Source organism: Ahaetulla prasina, chromosome 15 (genome assembly GCF_028640845.1).
Source record: "Ahaetulla prasina isolate Xishuangbanna chromosome 15, ASM2864084v1, whole genome shotgun sequence".
Taxonomy (NCBI): Eukaryota; Metazoa; Chordata; class Lepidosauria; order Squamata; family Colubridae; genus Ahaetulla; species Ahaetulla prasina.
The window spans coordinates 17279283-17301687 of record NC_080553.1 but is presented as its reverse complement, the minus strand read 5'-3'; the positions used below and the strand labels follow the sequence as shown (position 1 = coordinate 17301687).

General features: G+C 46.7%; 1 protein-coding gene across 6 annotated transcripts in view; it reads left to right on the top strand.

The window, feature by feature from the left end:
- KDM2B (lysine demethylase 2B) overlaps window positions 1-22405 on the top strand; it is a 40875-nt gene that overhangs the window by 768 nt on the left and 17702 nt on the right. For 4 of the 6 annotated variants that reach the window (XM_058158524.1, XM_058158525.1, XM_058158523.1 and 1 more), the window contains exons 2-11: window positions 672-816; window positions 3919-3997; window positions 5297-5343; window positions 5985-6163; window positions 6913-7019; window positions 13137-13230; window positions 13511-13664; window positions 15499-15614; window positions 19902-20028; window positions 21148-21590. In XM_058158524.1, the coding sequence (XP_058014507.1) occupies window positions 672-816; window positions 3919-3997; window positions 5297-5343; window positions 5985-6163; window positions 6913-7019; window positions 13137-13230; window positions 13511-13664; window positions 15499-15614; window positions 19902-20028; window positions 21148-21590 (1491 nt within the window). Of the gene's footprint in view, window positions 1-311; window positions 455-671; window positions 817-3918; window positions 3998-5296; window positions 5344-5984; window positions 6164-6912; window positions 7020-13136; window positions 13231-13510; window positions 13665-15498; window positions 15615-19901; window positions 20029-21147; window positions 21591-22405 lie in introns of those variants that run through there. The other 2 variants (XM_058158529.1, XM_058158528.1) reach the window with 2 other exon arrangements.

The window sequence follows — 22405 nt, the reverse complement described above, 5'->3', positions numbered from 1 at the left end:
GATGCGCGCGTGGGGACCCGGGGGGGGGGTGGCGGCGGGGGAAGAAAAGGGGGACCCCGGTGGGTGACGGGGGCGCCGCCGTGTTACATAACGCCTTTTAAAAGGCCGGCTTCCGGTATGACTCGGGCGGGCTGCGGCGGCGGCGGCGGCTTCTACGTAAAGCGGGGCTGGCTGGTTTTTGTTGGTTGCTCCCTCGAGTCGCAACGGCGTGGCTTCCCGTTGCTAAGGGGAAGCGAGCCCGCGATGGTGGGGGGGAAGAGAGAGAGAGTGGTCGTGGGAACGGTGCGGTGGGGGAGAAAAGCCTCCCGGGAGAGGTGGGGAGGGGGGTCTCCACGTAGGTAAAGGCAGGAGGAGCCCACTCTGCAAGGCTAGTGTGCAAGAACTTGGTATTCCTCCCCCCCAACCCTCATCCCCGAGTCGAGAAGCACCCGAGTCGCGGGCAAAGCCTTCCCACGTACGTGACACGGGTTTGGGCAGGAGGGGGGAGGGCCAAAGAGCAGAGCTCGGGGTAACCCAGTGCAAAGCGTGGGAGGGGGGGGAGGACAGGGCGCTGCTCCCCTTTCCCCGCGTCCCCCCCACCCTCCTACCTGCCTGCCTGCTTCCCCAGCGCGGCGCCCGCGGGCTCCCCCCAGCGAGGCGACCCCTGGCCTTGTATGCCCTTCCCCGTGCAGCGCTGCATCGGCCGGCGGCTCTACGACGAGAACGAGGACGTGTCCGACGTGGAGGAGATCGTCAGCGTCCGCGGCTTCGACCTGGACGACAAGCTGAGGAGCCGCAGCTACCGCGGGGACTTCGTGCGGCCCATGGACGGCCAAGGTGAGCGGCCAGCCAGAGAGAGACACGCCCGGCCGCCCCACGTGCCGCCCGGCGCCGGGGCTTCGTATTTCCCGCCGCTCCCCCGCCGGCCGGGGGGGGGATCCGGTGACGCCTCCCAGGCTGGTCGGGGGGAAGCGCTCCAAGCCCGGGAAGGCGGAGCCGCTCTTCCCCGCTCCCCCTCCCCCCCCCGGGACTGAGGGGGGTTCCTGCCGCCCCCTCCCCACTTGGGAGCTGCCTCCCCCTCTTTTTTTAAAACCCCCCTCTTGGGGGGGGGTCACCTCAGGCCCGACTGGATGCCCACCTTCCCCTTGACCCTGACTTTTCCCCCCCCCCCGCCCCAAAAGGGACCTCCCCCACTCAGGTCTGAACTGAGGAAGAAGGTGAGGGTCTCTTTTGGGGGGGCATAAAGAGAAAATTGAGACCCCTTGACCCTGACTTCCCCCAGCCCCAAAAGGGCCCCCTCCACTCAGGTCTGAACTGAGGAAGACGGTGAGGGTCTCTTTTTGGGGGCATAAAGAGAAAATTGAGACCCTCTTGACCCTGACTTCCCCGCAGCCCCAAAAGGGACCCCCCTCCACTCAGGTCTGAACTGAGGGAGAAGGTGAGGGTCCCTTTTTTGAGGGGTGGGTGGGCATAAAGAGAAAATTGAGACCCCTCTTGACCCTGACTTTCCCCCCCCCAGCCCCAAAAGGGACCTCCCCCCACTCAGATCTGAACTGAGGGAGAGACTGAGGGTCCCTTTTTTGAGGGGTGGGTGGGCAAAAAGAGAAAATTGAGACCCCTCTTGACCCTGACTTCCCCCCCCAGCCCCAAAAGGGACCCCCCCACACTCAGGTCCGAACTGAGGGAGAGAGTGAGGGTCCCTTTTTTGAGGGGTGGGTGGGCAAAAACAGAAAATTGAGACCCCTCTTGACCCTGACTTTCCCCCCCCAGCCCCAAAAGGGACCCCCCCCACAGGTCTGAACTGAGGGAGAGAGTGAGGGTCCCTTTTTTGAGGGGTGGGTGGGCAAAAAGAGAAAATTGAGACCCCTCTTGACCCTGACTTCCCCCCCAGCCCCAAAAGGGACCCCCCCACTCAGGTCTGAACTGAGGGAGAGAGTGAGGGTCTCTTTTTTTGGGGGGGGCATAAATAGAAAATTGAGGCATCTCCCCCCCACTCTCCAAGTTACCCCCCCCCCACCTCAGAGAGCGTGGAGGACTCCCCGCAGCCCAGAATATTTTCCCTCAGACTTGAGGGTTTGTGTCTCCCTAGGGAGGGTGATGGGCTTGGTAGTCTGAGTCCTGGTTGCTTTCCATGTGTGGGGCCTGTTTCTGAGGGGGGGTGTTCCGGATGGGGTGGGCTTGGGCCCGGCTGGGGATGATGGGCTTTAGCCTTGGGCTTGGCTGGGGATGGTGGGCTGGGTCTTTGGGCCCAGCCGGGGAGGGTGGGAACTGTAGTGCCAAATAAAAGGGAAAGCTAGAATCGGATGGTTAATTTGTTCTCTGGGCTCTCTTATAGCTTTTGGGCTGCTTTTCAATGGACATTTTAAGAATATTTCCCCAAAAAGTAGTCCTCAGTCCGTTTATTGGGTCTAGCTCTTAGGATTATTTTTTCTTATACACATATTGTAAATATACATTCTCTTATCCATAATTGATCATACATATACATAGTTTTTCTAAAGAAAGCATAAAGTTAATAAAGTTGATTACATTCGGGGTTGTTCTTCTACCCTTTCTTTTCCCTCATTTTACAACAAACCTCCTTCTCCTTTCTTTCTTCCCCTTCCCTACCTCCTCTCCTACTTTCTTCCTTTCTCCTCTCCATCCTTTTCCCTTCCTTTCCCCACTCCTCCCCTTTTCCCCCTATCCTTTCTTCCTCTCCTTTCCCCTTTCTTCCATTCCGCTCATTCCCTCTCCTCTCTTACCCTCTCCTCCTCTCTCCTTTCTTTCTCCTTTGTTGTCCAATATTTCCCCTATTTGGTATCCGAGCAACTCCAATTTTCTATTAATATATACTTTCTTTTCAATTTTTTTCAATTTTACCCAATCACTTCTATTATCATAATTGTACATTTTATATTTGTAACATTCTTTCTCCCCCCATCCCCCTTTTCCATTTACTCTGGTGTCATCTGAGTTCCTATTTTTCGTCTTCTCCTATTTATCTTTCTCTTATCTAATTTATTTATCTGTCATCTTTCATTCGTATTTCTTTTCTAACCATACATAGAATCTTCCCCATGTCTTGAAATGCACCGATTCCAATTTATCTTTTATTCTTAGAGTTAATCTATTCATTTCTGCACAATCTAAAATCTTTTTTATTACTTCACCTTCTGACGGGATTTTCTCTGCCTTCCAATTTTGTGCAAATACAGTTCTTGCTGCTGTTATAACAGCAGCAAGAATATAATTCTCGAAACTCAGCCTGAAAAAAATGTAAAATTACAGAACCAGCACTAAAAAAAACCCCTGTTTTAAACCGTACATGTATAATTTTGTTTACTCTGCTGAAGGACGTAGGATTTAGGAAGGATGTTAGAAGAGTTTTGCTTTGAAAAACTAAACTCGGTGTCTTGAGTTCAAAAGTTGCTAAGCTAAAAGCAAAGAACATTATGACTACAACTCAACACCTACTCTTAAGAAATGTTGATTTTTTTTCCCCCACGGGGAGTCCTTGACTGACAACCATTTGTTCAGCGGCTGTTCAAAGCTGTGCAAGGCGCAGAAAAAAAATCATTTGCTGACCTGTTCTCACACTCAACAACCCTTGCACCATCCCCATAATCATGTGGTCAAAATTCGCATCCCGAGAATTCCCAGCCAGATTCCGACAAGCAAAGTCAATGGGGGAAGCTGGGATTGGCTTAACGACCGCTTGGTTCGTTTAACAACTGCTCCGCTTAGCAGCCGCGGCAAAAAAAAAAAAAAAGCTCATAAAATCGGGTGCGCTGCTTCCTTAAGAACCGCCTTGCTTAGCAACAGAAATGTTGACCCCAATTTTGGTCGTCAGTCAAGGGCTATCTATATTTGCTAAGTTTTTTTTTTTTTTAATGGCTGAAATCTTAACAGCTGAAATCTTAACAACTCTGACCTTTTCGGCTTTTTTTTTCCTTCCAGATTTCACTTTTGAATACGTGCAGCAGGAAGCGCTAAAAGTCCCTCTCATCTTCCGAAGTAAGACTGGACTGGGAATTAAGTAAGACCACTCTACTCTTAATCTATATCATCCTGTGTCTTTTATCTCCGGGGTCTCCAACCTTGACAACTTTAAGTCTGGCGGACTTCAATTCCCAGAATTCTGGGAGTTGACGTCTACCGGGCTTAAAGTTGCCGAGGTTGGAGACCCCTGTTTTATCTAGTCTTATAACCAAGATGGGATAAATGATAGGATAAATGATAAATGATGATGTTGTTAGTTGCGAAGTTGTGTCTAACCCATCGCAACTCCATGGACCATGTTCCTCCAGGCCTTCCTGTTTTCTACCATCCTCTGGAGTCCGTTTAAGTTCACGCCGACTGCTTCAGTGACTCCATCCAGCCACCTCGTTAACTGCCATCCCATTCTTCATTTGCCCTCCATCGTTCCCAGCATTCGGCTCTTCTCCAGGGAGTCCTTCCTTCTCATCAGGTGGCCAAAGTATTATTTGAGTTTCCTCTTCAGGATCTGGCCTTCTAAAGAGCAGTCAGGGTTGACCTCCTCTAGGACTGACTTGTTTGTTCGCCTTGCAGTCCAAGGGACTCGCAGGAGTCTTCTCTAGCACCAGAGTTCAAAGGCCTCTCAATTCTTTGGCGCTCAGCATAGATACATACGTGACTTTTATTTTTTCCTACGAAGAGAAAGTGCTACTTTGGCAGTCTGGCTAGGAATTGGGGACCTTGGAAAACTAATTCTGTCAACGGAACTAATACTGAGATCCTGGATAGCTATGCAACGCCCCCCCCCCTTTCTAAAGATGATCCTTGGGATAATTCAAGGTCTCTGATCTTTTTTGTATCTTCAAATTGTCCTGTAGGAACGCTGAGATTGGCCTACGGGTCACAGCTGTGCTAAGGAAAATTTGTCCTAACAGGAAAGTTTAACCAACCATATCAAAAAGGCCCATCCATCCCTCCACCAACTTCCATTTAAAAATAATAATAAATGGCACTGAAGAGGGTCAAAAAAAAAAAGGCAGAGGAAGTTTGGATGTTCGTGATGATGGAATGCGTTGTGAATTCATTGCTTTAGTGTAAAAGTTTTTTTTTTAGAAGGAAGGGGGGAAAAAAGAGAGGAACATAGATAAGACGGTGGCTGCCAGCTGCAGAGGCAGAAGGGAAATTTTCAAATTCGGAGAATACTCCAAAGAATTCCCAAGGACTACAGTTGGCAAACGAGTGAGGGAAAAACGGGGTTTTTAAATTGCTGACTGCTGCTTAGCCAGGGACGGTCCGTGGTTGTGATTGCGACTCTTTTGTTTTGCATTTAATTTAATCCCTTCGCCTTCGATCATTTCAGGATGCCTGACTCCAGCTTCACTGCCCAAGATGCTAAGATGCTTGTGGGTAAGTTTCTATGCCTCTTTCCACAATGCATAAATGATGCAGTGTTGTTCTGATCTGAGGGTTTTAAAAAAAATAAAAATAAAGAAAAGCAAAAGGGGTATTATGCATAAACTACACAAGGGAGAGGCTAAACCAAGAATATATAACCGAGGTTGCAGGCTGAAGTTGCACCTAAATCTGTATTTTGCAGAATTCAGCCATGTCTGAGAATTGAAAATTGGTGGAAACTTCGGTAGTTAAATTCTCTCCACATCTGCTTCCTTCTTGTTCAGGGGAAAATACTGATTGAAAATTAAATTTGAATATGAAATCTTGCTGTTATTCTAAAGTAGAGCCAGTATAAGAGCCAGTTATCAATCTTATCCTAGGTAACCTGTGGGATGTTCTAGATCAGAGGTCTCCAACCTTGATCACTTTAAAACTGCAAAGCTTTGCTGCCTGAGGAACTCTGGGAGTTGAAGTCCGCAAGTCTTAAAGTGACCAAAGTTGGAGACCCCTGTTCTAGATAACCAAAAATAGCCAGTTTAAGTAACTTATGATTCCCACGATAGTTGGAATTTTCCCATGTTTATTTTGAACATCTTTACTAGGAATAAAATCTGTTCTTTTCTCACCAACCTTCCTTTTCCAAACTCTCCCAGGGAGCCGCCGAATCGTGGATGTGGTGGATGTCAACACCCAGAAAGGCGTTGAGATGAGCATGGCTCAATTTGTGCGCTATTACGAAACCCCCGAGGCGGAGCGCGAGAAGCTGTACAACATGATCAGCCTGGAATTCAGCCACACCAAACTAGCCAACATTGTCAAGCGTCCCAATGTGGTAAGTGGAGTGTCTAGCTGATGGGTGAAATCTTGGGGTCAATGGGAGCATCCTAGTTGAGCTTGGGGATCAATGAAAGCATCCCAGTTGATCTTGGGGATCAATGAGAGCTTCCTAGTTGAGTTGGGGGTCAACGGGAACATCCTAGTTGAGCTTGGGGATCAATAAAAGCTTCCTAGTTGAGCTTGGGGATCAATAAAAGCTTCTTAGTTGAGCTTGGGGATCAATTAGAGCTTCCCAGTTGAGTTTGGGGGTCAACGAGAGTTTCCCAGTTGAACTTGGGGGTCAATGAGAGCTTCCTAGTTGAGCTTGGGATCACTGAGAGCTTCCTAGTTGAGTTTGGGGATCAATAAAAGCTTCCTAGTTGAGCTTGGGGATCAATGAGAGCTTCCCAGTTGAGTTTGGGGATCAATGAGAGCTTCCTAGTTGAGTTTGGGGATCAATAAAAGCTTCCCAGTTGAGCTTAGGGGTCAATGAGAGCTTCCTAGTTGAGCTTGGGGATCAATGAGAGCTTCCTAGTTGAGCTTGGGGATCAATGGGTGTTTCGTAGTTGAGCTTGGGGATCAATTAGAGCTTCCCAGTTGAGTTTGGGGATCAATAAAAGCTTCCTAGTTGAGCTTGGGGATCAACGAGAGCTTCCTAGTTGAATTGGGGGTCAATGGGAGCATCCTAGTTGACCATCCTTAGCCAAGGGAACCGGTCTTTCTCTACCGTTTCCTACCTTTAACTCTGCTTTGGGTCTTTCCCAGGTGGATTTGGTAGACTGGGTGGACAACATGTGGCCGCGGCATTTAAAGGAAAGACAGACCGAGTCCACAAATGCCATTTCGGAGATGAAATATCCCAAAGTGAAAAAGTAAGTGGCTTTTTCTTCCGGATTTCCTGGCTAAACCATGATTAAAGCTCGGCGCGGTGGGAGTGTTGAGCCTAAATTCAGAGGAGCTTTGTGCGTCTCTTGTTGAAAGTTTGGACGGTGCAGATTTGTGTGCTTGTGACAATTAATGGTTGGGGTTTTTTTGGAACTGTGATTTGTTGGCAAGCAAAGGTGCTTCAGTAGGGAAGGACATGGATGCTTCTATGTCACAAAGACGCTGACAAATAGGAAGGGAACTTGGCTGCGATTGGCTGAATTGCTGTGATGTCAGCAGGGCGAGCCAAAGATCCGTGTGTATTGTTCTGCCTTGCTTGTTGGGTTTGGGTTTCTGTTGTTCTAAGCAGGTTGCTTGTTGTGGATTTGGGGGTTTCTTTCTTACAAGACCATTTTCCCTTCTTACAAACTGGTTTCCTGTGGGTTGTTTTTTGTTTTTTTTTTCCACTTGCTACCACCACGGGGATAAAGGCATTTCTTTTTCCGCTTGTTTGCTTGTGTTTGCCAAGTAGGTCGCTCGGATGCTTTCTTAAAACCTTGCAGCAAAAATGCTTGCATGTCAGGATTGGCTGTGACTTAGAGGTTCGTAGATAACGATGATAAAGGAACTATGCTGGTTGTTGTTCTGAATTGCTTATAGAGGGGGTAAAATGTTCAGGAGAGGGAACAGAAGAGAATAACAGGGTTAGGAGGGACCTTGGAGGTCTTCTAGTCCAGCCCCCTGCTCAGGCAGGAAACCCTACACCATTTCAGACAAACGGTTGCCCTTCTGAAAAACCTCCAGTGTTGGAACATTCACAGCCATTTATTTCGTGACTGACGTTACAGTGGCACTGAAAAAAAAGAATGGCTTGTGACCATTTTTCACACTAATGACCATTACAAGCATCCCCATGGTCACATGACCGACATTCGGACATTTGTCACCCGGCTCGTATTTGCGACGGTCGCTGCGTCCCGAGGTCACGTGATCCCCTCTTGCGATCTTCTGACAAGCAAGAGGGGATCGGTGCCCTACCTCAGTTGCTGCTGACATGCGTGCACTGGCCAGCTGTTCCCAGGCCTCTGGGGGTGGGGGTGGGGAACCATTTTCGCCCTCCCCAGACTCCTAGAAAGGCTCTCGAGCCTGGAGAAAAGAAAAAAACCGGCCTAAAGTGGGGGGAGCACAGGGGGGTTGCACGTATGGGCGTATGGGCAAAAAGGTTAGCCATCCCTGCACTGTACTATAGAATTCAATATGGTTATTGCCCTGCAATAGAAGCTGTTTAGCTGTGTTCGGTCAAGGCTGGAAGAGGTACAGCTATTTTTTATTATTTTTCTCCCGATGTGGGATGGATGCTGCAGCCAAGCAGAAGGAAAATACGTGAGGATCTCCAGCTCAGAGCAAAACTGAGTGGGAGAGAGAGAGAGAAGGAGAGAGAGGGGCGGTAGATAGAGAGAAGCAGCCCTTCTCTCCCCCTGCCTCCTCAGATAGCAAACTAATTTCCCACTAAAATTCCATCTGTGCTGGGTTTTTAGACCTCCCCCCAACCCAACCTTACAATCCCACCTCATCCGTGTGTGTTCAAACACACACACACACACAACCAATTCTAAGGCAGATCTGCTGTGTTTTCTCTGGTTGTTTTTCCTATCCTGCCCCACCATTTTATCCCATGGATTCTGTAAGGGGTCTTTTCCAAGCTCTCTGGTTAAGCAGAGATTTTTTTGCTTTTTCTCTGTTCAGCTTGGCCAACTGCCTTCCTGCTGTCTCCCCCACCACCAAAAGATAAGGTTGGGAAGAGATTATTTTTCCCTGGGGGTAGCAGGGGGCGTGTGTGTGGTGGTATGGGGAGAATATTTGTGCTATGGTGTGTTTTTGTGTGTGTGTGTGCCCTTAATTGCTTGGAGTGCTTTGTGGATGATGGACAGTCCTTCTGCCAGCATTGTTTTATCTTTGAAGTCCTTAAATCCTAAACGATAAGAGGACTTAAACTGAAGGAAACCTCTGCAAAAGATGGTTGATCTTGAAAAAAAGGCAATTCACAATTGCCGTTTTCCCCCCCAAGTTTATTTCTGGGGAGTTTTGAATGAACAGGTGTGGCTGTTTGGCTGCAGGTGATTTACGAACACAACTTTGTAGCTGGTAGAATAGAACGAGGGGTATCGACATCTTTGCAAGGGTGTGCCGCGCTCGCTGGTCGGTGACAACTTGGGTTTGTTGAACCTATTGGGATGCAGCCGATAGAGGCTGTAGCTGACTTTTGGGGTACCCTTCGAACAACAAATCTGCGATGCCGCCCTGCACCATTCGGAACAGGCTGTTTTAAAGAGAAAGATGGTTGTTTTTTTTCCCTCTTCGAAAATCTAAAATTCTGATATTGTGATTGGAGAAAAGGACTCGTTATCCTCTCCGTTGTTATTTTATCTTCTCATTTTTTGGCGTAAAATTCTGCACTCTTTTAACACGCACGTCTGTCTTTTGCATTGTTGCCCCTGGTTGTTTTTAACACCAATGTGGCAAGTGCTTGCTGTACAGTGACATCCGCGTGAAAACAAATGAGTGTAGCTTTTTAGGGAATTTAAAAAAAAAAAAATAAAGAGGCGAAGGACAGTTCTTAGCAGAGGCTCCAGCTGGGAATTTCCTCTCCCCTCCTAAGCCATCAGAAAAAGTACACACACACACACACACTCCCAAAATGTGACAAGAAGCCCTCCCTTAAAGCTATGCAAAGTGGCGTTTCATTGCCTTCTAATCTGGGAGCAATTAAAGGACAGAAAATGCAAGGTTCCCCCAACAAGTTCAATGCTGCCTCCACCAGGCAGCATCGCTCCTGGTTCTCAGCTCCTCCTTCCAATTTCTTTTATTTTTTCCCTCCCTCCCATTTTTCTCTCTCTACCGTTTTTTTTTTTTTCTTCTCTTCAGCATCTTTGGGGGTTGGGAAAGAAACCCAAAAACAAAACAACAGGAGAGATATGCTGAAATAGTCGTTTCCCCCCCCCCCCGTTTAATATGAATGAAATGGAGCAAGCTCAGATTCCTCCCCCTCCCCCGTGAACCCCAAAATTCTGTTTATTCCAAAGATAGTGTCGACAAGGGTGTTGAAAGGGGTCAAGGAGCTGGGGGTGAAATCTCTTTTTTAAGTTTTATCTGTCGGCCCCTTTTCTCCCTGCTATTTTTTTTTTTTTTTAACCGGAAGGCAACTTAGGAAGGGGCCTCTGGCTTGGAGAATGGAGGTGGGGGGTTGGAAAAGAAAGGGGCAAGGGGCCTCTTCCTTCCAAGATGGTGGCTCGAGCGCATTTCGGGAGCCAAGTCCCTTAGAAAAGTTAGGCGTTTTGGGCTCGGCTGAGCATTCGAGCCCACCCACCTCCTTGCCGTCTGCCGGATTATCCATGCAGGAGAAGTCAGGCTAAATTCCTCCCCCCACGTGACTCCAGCCTTACAGAGGAAGAAGCCGTAGAGGTCAGCACAAAGGCACCTCTCCAGAGTCTGCTTTGCGGAGGGAAAAAAAGCCTTCGCCTTTGCCCCCCTCCCCAATTTCCAAAGCCTTGGAAATTGGAACAGAACAGAATATCCTCGGTTTAGAGGCAGAGGATCTCCAAAGACGCTTTCTAAAGATTTTTTTTTTCCCTCCTCCTCCTGCCTAAGGTTTCTTAGAAGGTTGAGTTTTGGGGGTTTAGGTCCGTGAAAGAGATGGACCCCTTAAGAAGAATGGCCTTCTCCGCCTTATCGAGGCTGGGGGTGGGAGCAGAGAGAAGGGGTTGTTTCAGAAGGAAGATTTGAATTGGAGAGAGACAAATCTTTATGTCATCTATTCTGTAAAGGATGGGAATGAAGATTCATGGCCTGGAAGAAGAGGGGGGGGGCGTTTCCAAGTCGGAAGGCTAAGCTCACTTTCTAGCTAGAGAGCCAAAGGCTTGGAACAATTCCCCTCCCTCCCCCCAAAAAAATATTCAGAAATTGGTTTTTTGCAGCATGCAGAAGGCTGAACAACAAGGCTTCGTGTCTGAGATTGGAATAGGGGTGTGCACACTTTCTGGATAAGACGGCTTAGCCTGCCTGCTACAGGAGGAAAACTCCTTTCTCCTGCATCAATTCGTCCATTTAAAGGACGTTCAACCCAGGCTAAGAACACGGGGCAGTTCAAGTCCCAGTTTCAAGACTACGATATATGCAGATTGTTTGTTTGTTTCCAGACATGTCCTCAGGGTAAACTCCACCGTATTCTCTCTCTCTCTCTCTCTCTCTCACACACACACCCTTCCAGTCTGCACACCGTCATGGTAGCATTTTATTTTAAAGAAAAATACGTTCGTATGATCCCAAACCACCGAGGATCTTTTTCGGATATCCCCCAACCCAGTGGCCAGCTCGCATTCCAAGTTTGCTTTCTGCTTCCAAGTTTCTCACCAGGGGGGCTGAAGCTCCCCAAACCAGCCCCTGAGTGGGTGTCACTTTCGGCTGGACCTAGAGGAAGGGGGAGAAAAGGGGGGAAGAGGGGCTTAGGAGCCTGGAAGGAGGAGGAGGAGGAGGGAGGGAAGGGAAGGGAAGGAGGACTTGTATTTTGAAAAGGGGCTCCTGCCGGAGGTCTAGGGAGGTGGAAGCTTTCTTGTTTGCTCCTTGGATATTTTGCCCGCTTGGAAGGTTTAATGGCGCGCCAAGCGCCAGGAAATTCCTGTGCCCAAAACCCAGACAAGGTAGGATGTTTTGCAAGACAGATGTTGCAAAACCAAAATCTGAGTCCCTTTCCCTTTTTCCCTTTCCCTTTCCTTTCCTTCCCTTTCTTCCTTTCCTTTCCTTTCCTTTCCTTTCCTTTCCTTTCCTTTCCTTTCCTTTCCTTTCCTTTCCTTTCCTTTCCTTTCCTTTCCTTTCCTTTCCTTTCCTCCTTTCCTTTCCTTTCCTTTCCTTTCCTTTCTTCCTTTCCTTCCCTTTCCCTTTCCCTTTCCCTTTCCCTTTCCCTTTCCCCTTCCTTCTTTCTTTCTTTCCTTCCTTCCTTCCTTCCCCTTTTCCCTCTCCCTTTCCCAATTCCCCCCTTTCTCACGCATTTACCATTTTTCCCCATGACAGAAGCACTGCGTATCCCTGTCAACTCAAAGAGGTTGCTAGGCAGCTTGCCTTTTCCCTAACCTGAGACTTTTGGATCGCCAAGGGAAGCCTGGCGGAAGGGCACCCACCGTTCTCCCCCCCACCCCACCCCACCCCACCCCACCAGCCTGTCGCTGGGAGGATGCGGTCGTCCACCTGGATGGTGTCGGAGGGGAAGGAAGACGGTGGCTGATTGGCGGGAGAAGGGAACCAGGCCAGCGGGGATGGCTCGGGAGTGAGTGCAGTCAGGGCACACGCGGTTCTGGTAGGGAAGGCGAAGGACACGCAGGGACAAACACACACACACACACACACACACACACACAAGTAAGCACCAGTTGAGATAACCAGCAACCGGAACCAGGAAAAGAGGTTAGTGTGTTAAGCCGTGTGCACATTTCCTGCGTCTCTTATGGATGGATGGATCATGAGTGCTGGCTGGGTCGGAATGAGACCATCCAGCCAAAAAAGGAATGGTGGGAAAATTGATTTTAAAAGTCTTCCCAATTGGAGTTTTCAAAGCCACGGGAGGAACCGGCGCACTTCTTTCGCCTTCCAGTTCATCCGCAAGCTCTGCAAGCAAGGAGTTTTGCAAAAATAAAATAAAAAAATGAAACAAACCTCGGGCCATTAACAGTGTGAGGTTCAAGCAGAACTGTTCCGTAAACTTTGCCCATTGGAAGAATTGGGAGGAAAAAGCCGTCTTTTATTTTGCGGTTCCAAAGTCTAGCGGAGCGCTGAGAACAGAGAAACAGGGGACAGCCCACGTAGATGGCCAATTTAATTTCGGGCGGCCTCTCTCCATGGTGTGCTTTCTTCAAGAAGGAGGGGGAGGGGTGCATTGCTTGGTTCCTGGGGTGTGTTCCCCCCCCCCTTCCCTTCCCCCTGCAGCAGAAATCTCTCTCGGCTGTTTCTAAAAATCTCGCCCGGATAACAAATGGGGAAGCCTTATTAATCGCTCCCCCCCTCCCCGTTTGGATGTGCAACATTTAGACGCTGCCTTATCTCAGCGGGTTTTAAAGCGAGCATCTCTCCTGCAGGTACTGCTTGATGAGCGTGAAAGGGTGCTTCACCGATTTCCACATTGATTTCGGAGGCACTTCGGTGTGGTATCACGTTTTCCGGGGAGGAAAGGTAAGCGGAGTCTCTGCCGAAGGGCATCATATATATATATATATACACACTAAAAAAATCCTCATAAAGAGCTGGGGGCTCAATTCCCCCCCCCCTTTTTTCAAAATAGGCTTCAGCGAGGGGAAATCGCCAAGCTAAGAAAGGCAGTCGTGCTGCCTGCTGAATTTAAAATAGAATGTTGGACGTGCTCGTTTGCTGCTTTTTAAAACGTTTACGCATGTAAATGTGACGTATTATGCCTGCCGTTTTTTTTTCCTTCTCTCTCTCTCTCTGGGTCTAGATCTTTTGGCTGATTCCGCCAACGTTGCAGAACCTAGAACTTTATGAGGAATGGGTTGTCTCTGGGAAGCAGAGTGACATTTTTCTGGGGGACCGTGTGGAGCTGTGCCAAAGAATTGAGCTGAAACAAGGGCACACTTTCTTCATTCCTTCAGGTAAATTTCAGAACGAGGGTCTGGTTTTTCCAGATCAACCCTTACTGGTGGGCAGCCATCACCATTAGAGCCAGAGGAACGATGGACTGGATAATGTATCTTAACACTCTCACTGGGAGGAAATGATTGCATAAAAGTTTCCATGGGTTCTGGACATCTGCTTGCAATTTCCTTGTTGTGCTGACCTTGGAGTTGATCTACTCCAGAGTTGTCCAACTTTAAGACTTGTGGACTTCCAACTCCCAGAATTCCACAGCATGGCTGGCTGGGGAATTCTGGGAGTTGGAAATCCACAAGTCTTAAAAGTTGCTGAAGTCGGACACCCCGGCCTACTAGACCAACCAAAACTGAACCAACCCAGATGGAAGAGGTGATGACATTCAGCCAAAAACCAGGAGAATGCAGAAAACTAGAGGATCTGTTAAAATAATTCAACAGACTCAATTCTCTTTTTATGATCCAAGAATCTCTTAAGGCTGGTTTGCTGTCCGAAGGTTCCTGGCTCCTGATTGCTTATTTGTATCTATGACTATCATTAAGTGTTGTACCTTATGATTCTTGATGAAATGTATCTTGTCTTTTTATGTACACTGAGAGAGTACGCCCCAAGATAAATTCCTTGTGTGTCCAATCACACTTGGCCAATAAAAAATTCTATGCTATGCTATGCTATGCTATGCTATGCTATGCTATCCTATCCTATCCTATCCTATCCTATCCTATCCTAATTCTGTTCTGTTCTATTCTATTCTATTCTATTCTATTCTATTCTATTCTATTCTATTCTATTCTATTCTATTCTATTCTATTCTATTCTATTCTATTTTCATTCTATTCTATTCCTATATTCTCCTCTCCTCTCCTAATTCTATTCTATTCTTCTCTTCTCTTCTAATTCTAATTCTTATTCTATTCTATTTTTCTATTCTAATTCTTATTCTATTCTATTCTATTTTCTATTCTATTCTATTCTATTTTAATTCTTATTCTATTCTATTTTCTATTCTATTCTATTCTATTCTATTCTATTCTATTCTATTCTATTCTATTCTATTCTATTCTATTCTATTCTATTTTCATTCTATTCTATTCCTATATTCTCCTCTCCTCTCTCCTCTTCTCTTCTAATTCTCTTCTCTTCTTTTCTTCTCTTCTAATTCTAATTCTATTCTATTCTATTTTTCTATTCTAATTCTAATTCTAATTCTATTCTATTTTTCTATTCTAATTCTAATTCTATTCTATTCTATTCTATTCTATTCTCTAAAAATAGGGGATGCCGAACTGCTTACCACGTTAGCATCACACCATATAAGAAGCCAAGGTTGGATCTCCCTGATCGTAGCGTTTCTATCTCTGTGGTTGTTGTTTTTTTTGTTTGTTTGTTTACATTTATACCCCGCCCTTCTCCGAAGACTCAGGGCGGCTTACAATGTATAAGGCAATAGTCTCATTCTATTTGTATATTTTTTACAAAGTCAACTTATTGCCCCCCCAACAATCTGGGTCCTCATTTTACCTACATTATAAAGGGTGGAAGGCTGAGTCAACCTTGGGCCGGGCTCGAACCTGCAGTAATTGCAGGCTTTGTGTTCTAATAACAGGCTTCTCTATTGCCTGAGCTATCCCGGCCCATGTTTCATGTTTTATAGCCTATTTTCAGTGCTCCGATTCAGGGCTCGTGCTGCCTCGGCGGCTGAAGTTGATCAGAAAGACTTTTGGGGCAGATCCTGAAGGAAAACAACAGTTTCCCTGAGAAGAGCAGGATTTCCTCCCTTAATGTGACCGTCTTTTGTGACGTGAATCCTTTCCTCTTTCCTCTCTTTCTTTCTAGGGTGGATCCATGCGGTTTACACTCCAGTGGATTCCTTGGTGTTTGGTGGAAACATCTTGCATAGCTTTAATGTTCCCATGCAGCTTCGCATTTATGAAATTGAGGACAGAACAAGGGTAAGGATTCCCAAAAAAAATTTTTTTTTTTTTTTTACTTAAGGTATTGGATCATGGTTTGTTCCGTAGAAGGTACCAGGGCACCTTGGTGGTTCAAAGGAGACTTGGCTTGGTCTGCAAACGTTTGGGTTTAGGCGGTCAGATATTTGGAGCATAACGCTGCAGTTTCAAAACCCAGAACTCAGTAAAGGCTGAGGTTCAAAACAGAGCAAGCTGGTCTTCCCTGGCTAACTAGCTACCGATTGGGATGAACTTAATGGTTGGGTTCACCCACGGAGTTTAGCAATGGCTGGTTTCGAGATCACAACTGACCACATTCTCCATCCTTCTGAGCCATATACGGTCTAGTAGAATCAACCAGAATGGCTTAACGTATCCTGCTAAGCTGCAAATTATGATTTACAAACTGCCATGGCTGAGAACGTACTCTCCATCATGATGTCAGGGTGGAGAGGTTAGTTGCTTTAATGGGTTCTGCAATCTCAGCTTATTCCATCTTATTAGCCAACCAGATTTAACACAACTATGGCTTACCATAGCACATGGGAATCTTAATTCTCTTTTAAGTCAATAACTGCAATCTTTCATGGCCTGGCTTCTGTTCTTGTGGGGGGGAAAAATCGGAATTCTGACGAATTCCCAGTTTTCCGGGAAATATTGGTCTTTATAGGGCTTTTGACAATTTAACAAGCACTTTTCAGCCCCCCCCCCCCCCCAGGAAAGTGGCTACTTTGGGCATCACGCTGCAGAGCTAAAGAATGCTCTTGAAGAAGCTTCAGCGGTTTGCTTTGAGATGATGTAGAATTGGGAGATTTGATTTGGGGATGTGTCCCCCTCATCTGGAATTCTGGAGGGTCTCTACATCCAGGGTTGCAGACAGGAAAGCAATGCTCGTCTTTCCCAATGCAGTCATAAATGTAAGGAGCCTGTTTGCTCTCAGCCTCTTCTTGCACGCCCATGACAAGAACCTGGTTAAGTCAACCAGGTTTACTCAAGTCAGGTTTTGTTTCGTTTTTAATTTTTTCAGCACACTGAGCTTCTCCAATGATGGTTTGATCTAGGTTTCTGTAATGGATATTTGCTATAGTGGGCTATGAGTCATTGCATTGCAGGAATATGGCTTTTTCATCTGTGGGTGACTTAGCAACGATGAGTTGCCATTCAGGAGCATCCGTGGTACAGGAGCCAAAAAAGTCAAGGAAACAGCCACGGCAGGTGGGTGGTAGAGAGTGAGGAACTGTAGCTCCACCCCTTGTTTCTGATTGGTTCCCCCGGTGGGTTTAGAATGTTGGGTTTTGTCATGGAAACTGTCTGATTGGCTCTCTAAAAGCTAGTAAATAATCAAATCCCACTCTGATCAGTTGTTTCTAGGGAATTCTGGGGATTTCCCCCTCCCCATGCATCATCTCTATCCCTGTTTCTGCTGTGGGGCACATCTGTATCTTGCTGTTCCAGATGTGTTGGGTCTTACTTTCCAACCCATTGTCAAGATCGATGCCAATGGCCATAGTGCCCTGGCTCCAGCACTGTTTAGGATCAAACCTCTTTAAGAAGATGATCAGAACAAATGCCTTGATTTTCTAGCAGCGTAGGTCCATCCCAACTTGACAGGATCAAGCTTCTAATTCCCGACATCGTGTAGGCTTCTGTTGTAATGCCAGAGGGACAGTTGAGGAGATACATTAGGACTGTTGGAATATCTACAGCCCATGTTGATTTTCAAAAGGCAGGTCTTGAGGACTACTGAAAAAACATCGAGATAATGAGAGGCTGGAGTCTTCTCCAAAGCGTGCGAGAAAACGGAGCCTTATTTTGCAAAATGTCTAAGGCTCATCTTTACTGATAGCCTTCGAACATCACTGTGGTCAAGTTTAGTCCAAACAGAAGAGACCAACAGCAAAAGACTGGTGTGAAAATGTATGTAAGATGGAGTGAGATTTCCTGATGAGTCTGGATGTGATGTCTCTCAAACGTAGTCCATGAAAGGGCCTATAAGAGGACGACCCAAGGAAGGCAACCTTAAGATCCTTTGTACCCTACCCCTTTCTCAAGAACTCTGGGCATGTACTCGCAATGCCAACCCCAAGCCAAATTTGGATCCTTGGTAGGAATCCAAGAAGATGATGTTGGGTAACCATTTGTCTGAAGTGGTGTAGGGTTTCCTGCCGAAGCAGAGGGTTGGATTAGAACAGGGGTCTCCAACATTGGCAACTTTAAGACTGGTAGACTTCAACTCCCAGAATTCTGGGAGTTGAAGTCCACCAGTCTTAAAGTTGCCAAGGTTGGAGAACCCTGGACTAGAAGACCTCCAAGGTCCCTTCCAACTCTGATATTCTGTTCTGCTCTATCCCAGATTTCGTCTTTGCTGCAGCATAGAGTGACGGCCAAATCTCTCATGATTTGACCCACAATAAAAATGTAGCTCGGGTGCGAGACTGCCTGGAAACAGGCAGGTTGTGGCTAGTTGCCGAGGGACCTACTCTTAAACATCCCTAACCTTCTCATGAGAATAGCCACCTTCCTGGATCAGAGGAGAAGACCACTTCGAACAGAAAGTTGCTTCCAACTATCGTAATTCAAAAACTGGCAAGAGAAAAGTGTTAGCCTGTTTTGAGCTCCCTGAAACTTCTGGCTTGCAAGGGAAAAGCCCTTGTTTTTTGCGGTGTGTGCGTGCAAATGTCTGGCCTCACACCTGCAACTTAGCAGGTGTGCAAAAGGCAATGTAGAGACAGTTAGCCATGGGACGGAGTCCAGAGACGCGAAGTTATTAGGAACTCAAATTGATGCTTAGAGTTTGACACCCCACCCCCCTCCTCAGCAAGGGAGCACTGCATGCTATTTTCACTGTCTTCAGCATTTATTTATTTATTTTAAATCATTGGTTTCCTCCATTCGCCCTCCCTCCCCCACCCTTAAAAAAGAGGCAGAACTAAATTTGGTGAATTGCAAACAAACAAAACAAAAAAATATGTCAGGAAATCATTGAGCAAACGATGTCTTTAATATATTCCCCAGGCGTGTGGCTGAAACCCTTTTGAAGGCCGAGGGGTGGAAAGAGCCATCTACCTATTTGTAAGTCAAACTCTTTGCAAATTTTGTTTCCCCGCAGTGCTCTCTTTTGTCGTGAAATTAAACAGGGGAGGGGAGAAAATGCATGATTTGAGTTCCTTTTACGAACGCCGCTCTTTTGACACGGGTGAGGTTTGAGAGGCTTCCCAAATTTTGGAGGTCCCTTCGGAATAGGCGAAAGAATGACAAGAATTCACGGGAAGCCTGAGATTTGGAACTCTTTGCTCCAGGTCAGGGAGGGGACGCCGATGCCCCAGTTTCGAATGGCAGTTACACATATTTAGGAATGGACAGTTGAAGAACGTATAATGTTTCTCCTGACAACGGGCAGGGCCAAACACCTGTCTTCCTAGCAGAGCATCCAAGAAACAAATTATGGACCACCTCTGAACCATCACCAACACAATAAATTATGCCAACCCAGAGATAAGAGTGGGTCCAGAGATGGGGGGGAAAAACGTATGTTTGCCAGGGCTGAAGAGTTCTGCAGAGAGCTGAGGTCCTACCAGTCCTGTCCTTTTAGCCATGAAGAAGCAAAAACTGAATTTATTCCATGGTTGCCCAGATCCAAAGCTAAGGTCAACCCTCTTAAGATACTCGGCAGCGCAAGCAGAGGTGTCTGCTGAGGTACATGATTGTGTGTGTGTGTGTGTGTGTGTGTGTGTGTGTGTGTCAAAAAAGAATAATATATATCTTGACTTTTTTGACCCTCAGTATGGATGCTCCTAAGGGTAAGGTTTAGACTCCATTGGCCTCTTGGTCACTCAGCTCTGATTAGGGAGTTCTTTTAGATGTCCGAACAATGAGAATATCAGGCAAAACAGATCACACAATTGAAAACACGAGTGTCATTGGTTGGTTGGTTGGTTGGTTGCATGAGTGGTCACTATGGTTTGGAAACCACCGGGTAATGACTTGTCCTGCCTATAGATCCAGCTGATGGTGTGACTTCTCCCACAAATGGTGGTTCAAGAGAACCATGGCTAATGGTGATTGTGAAGTCAACTCACGTAAGATAAGGCGTCTCCGTTAAATTGAAGGTCTTATCTGGTAAATGACCTCTCACAGGAAGGTGTAAATTGTCGGGTGGGTTGGTCAGTGAAGAAAAGGCTCTCTCTCTCTTCTTTTTTTTGAAGATAGCTTCTCTGTTTCCATCTGAGCAAATTGTGGCCCACATTCAGACATGTTCCTATGTGTTTTTCTCCCCCTCCCTTGCAGGTACAAGCCAAGTTCCGCTACCCGTTTTACTATGAGATGTGTTGGTATGTTTTGGAGAGATACGTGTTCTGTCTAACCCAGCGCTCTCACTTCAACAGGGAGTATCTACAAGAATCAATGTTAATTGGTAAGTAATTGGCCTGGACCTCCGTGTATTATTTGGAGCAGCAGTGATGAGAGAGGGAAAGGTGATTGCAGATGTCAGCTTTGGAAAGCCATATTAACACCGGATGCTTCCACGCTGCCACCTTCTTGCGCCTGGGAAAGTAGGAGTGGAGGGATTAGGTAGAGCGATTTGAGTTAAGACATAATAGCATTCTTTCTTTTCGGTCAAGGTTAGGGCGTTCCTGCCTCTGGAGGAGGAGTGGTTGTAGTGGGGCCTCAAGTTGGGACGGGTGGTGATTGGGCCACGGGATGGACTGATGGGTGCAGGGGCTGGATTTGGGGTTTTGATTTATTGAGGGAAAACCCAGAACTCTCCGATTCGGGTTTTCCCAGATGTGCCGGTATACTTATTCCAATAAATGAAAGGCTTTGGGATGAAGCTTGTCTCGGGAGTTTTTTAATTGGAGTTGGGTCGTTCTGGAACGTTGACAGCAGGAACTTTTTCAAGTAGGGCCTGGCTTGGATAACTCAACGCCTCAAAAGACGTGCGGGAAAAATCTCTATTTGTTTGTAAGGGTTGGTGTCCTGCTTGAGATTGTATATTTAAAAGAGCTAAGATGTGGGGGATAAATCATGTCAGGCTTCCAAGTAACACCCCCCACCCCATAAATAAAAATACGACTTCGAGGCTTGAAGTTCCTCAAAGTTCCATTTTATTAGAGATGGCATATCTGAAAGCTTCCAGGTTTTCCCCACCCAAACGGAAGTCCAAGTCCCTGCTCAACACCCACACGTCCATCACGTGGCCCAATCAAAGCACCATCCCATCTGGAGATGCCTCCCAGTTCCAGCCCTCCAGGTGCAAGATAAGATGTCCTTGACTCTCTGAGAAAGGAATGTTGTTATGACTACGTGTCACCCATGCGCCATACAATCCCCCCTCCCGGTTCCCCACAGCAGTAAACGTGGCAGGCCTGAAGGCCTAATGCAAAAGACAGCTTCCAGGCCTGACAGTGTGTTTCTAAAAGATAGAAGTAATTGAAGTTGAGGTTGAACTAGAACTTTGGTGGTCATTGCTAGAGGTCTCGGGGCACTCCACCTTCTGGAAGGTCTTAATTTGTCGTCTTCTCTGCTGTCCCAGATACCTCGAGGAAACGTAGCTTGGATAGCTTCTCATCCGATTCCTGGGGAGACATGGATGAGGACTCGTGCGATGTGCGTGCTCAGGAAGACAAGGATAACAATCCGGAAAAAGTCCCCAAGATCTCGTCTGACCTCCCCTCTTCTCCTAACAGCACACACTCGGAGGGGAAAGAGACGTTGGGGAGGAAGCCAAAATCTCGGTTCTTCAAAAGGACTCTGTCCAACGAGTCGGAGGAAAGTATCAAATCAGCCACGGTGGACTATTCCAAAACTCCCACCGGGTCTCCTGCCACCGAGGTCCCCGCCAAATGGACTCACTTGACCGAATTTGAGCTGAAAGGTTTGAAGGCCCTGGTGGAAAAACTGGAATCTCTTCCGGAGAACAAGAAATGCGTCCCCGAAGGCATTGAAGACCCTCAAGCTCTCCTGGAAGACATGAAGGTGTGTAACAGGCGTGTCTTTTCTTAGACCTGAGACATAGTTTGTTGGTTGGTGGCCGAGCCTATAGCCCACCCGGTGTCATTTGTAAGTCGTGGTTTATGGTTTAGTGCATGTACTTGCAGTCTTGGCTTGGGCTTGAGGTCCCATGGAATCTAGAAGGCATCAAGTTTAGGAGCACACGAGCAATGGATTTGTGGACCCTCCCATTAAAAAAAAAACCCCACAGTGATTAAACCATGGTTTAGCTTGTGCTGTGAGGGCAGTCGTAAGCTTTAACCGTGCCCCTACAAGCGATTTGCAGGATTGTGTTGTGTTGTGTTGTGTTGAGAAATTTGAGAACAAACTCTGTTTATGGTTGGTATCGGCGCGTGGTTTTTGGAGATTGTAGGAGAGAATGAATGTCCCGTTTTCTTCAGACAAGTGGTCCCATGGATTTACATTTTAACGGTGATATTTAGGACTGTCGTCCATGTTTGGCATGCAGTACAAATATTTAAAATTGCGAGTAGGGGGTTGCACACAGAAAGGGGAGGAGAGGCTCTTATCGCCCAAACTTTTTAACCCCTTTTTTATTATGCATTTTTAAAATCTGTGTGTGGTCATCCTTTTCGTTTCGTTTCTTTTCTTTCCTTCTTTTGCATTTCAATTTTAAAAAAAAGAAAAGATGATATATGATACAATAACCCACAATAACGCACCAAAACAAATTCCTTGGGTGTCCAATCACACTTGGCCAATAAATTCTATTCTCTATTCTATTCTATTCTATTCTATTCTATTCTATTCTATTCTATTCTATTCTATTCCATTCCATT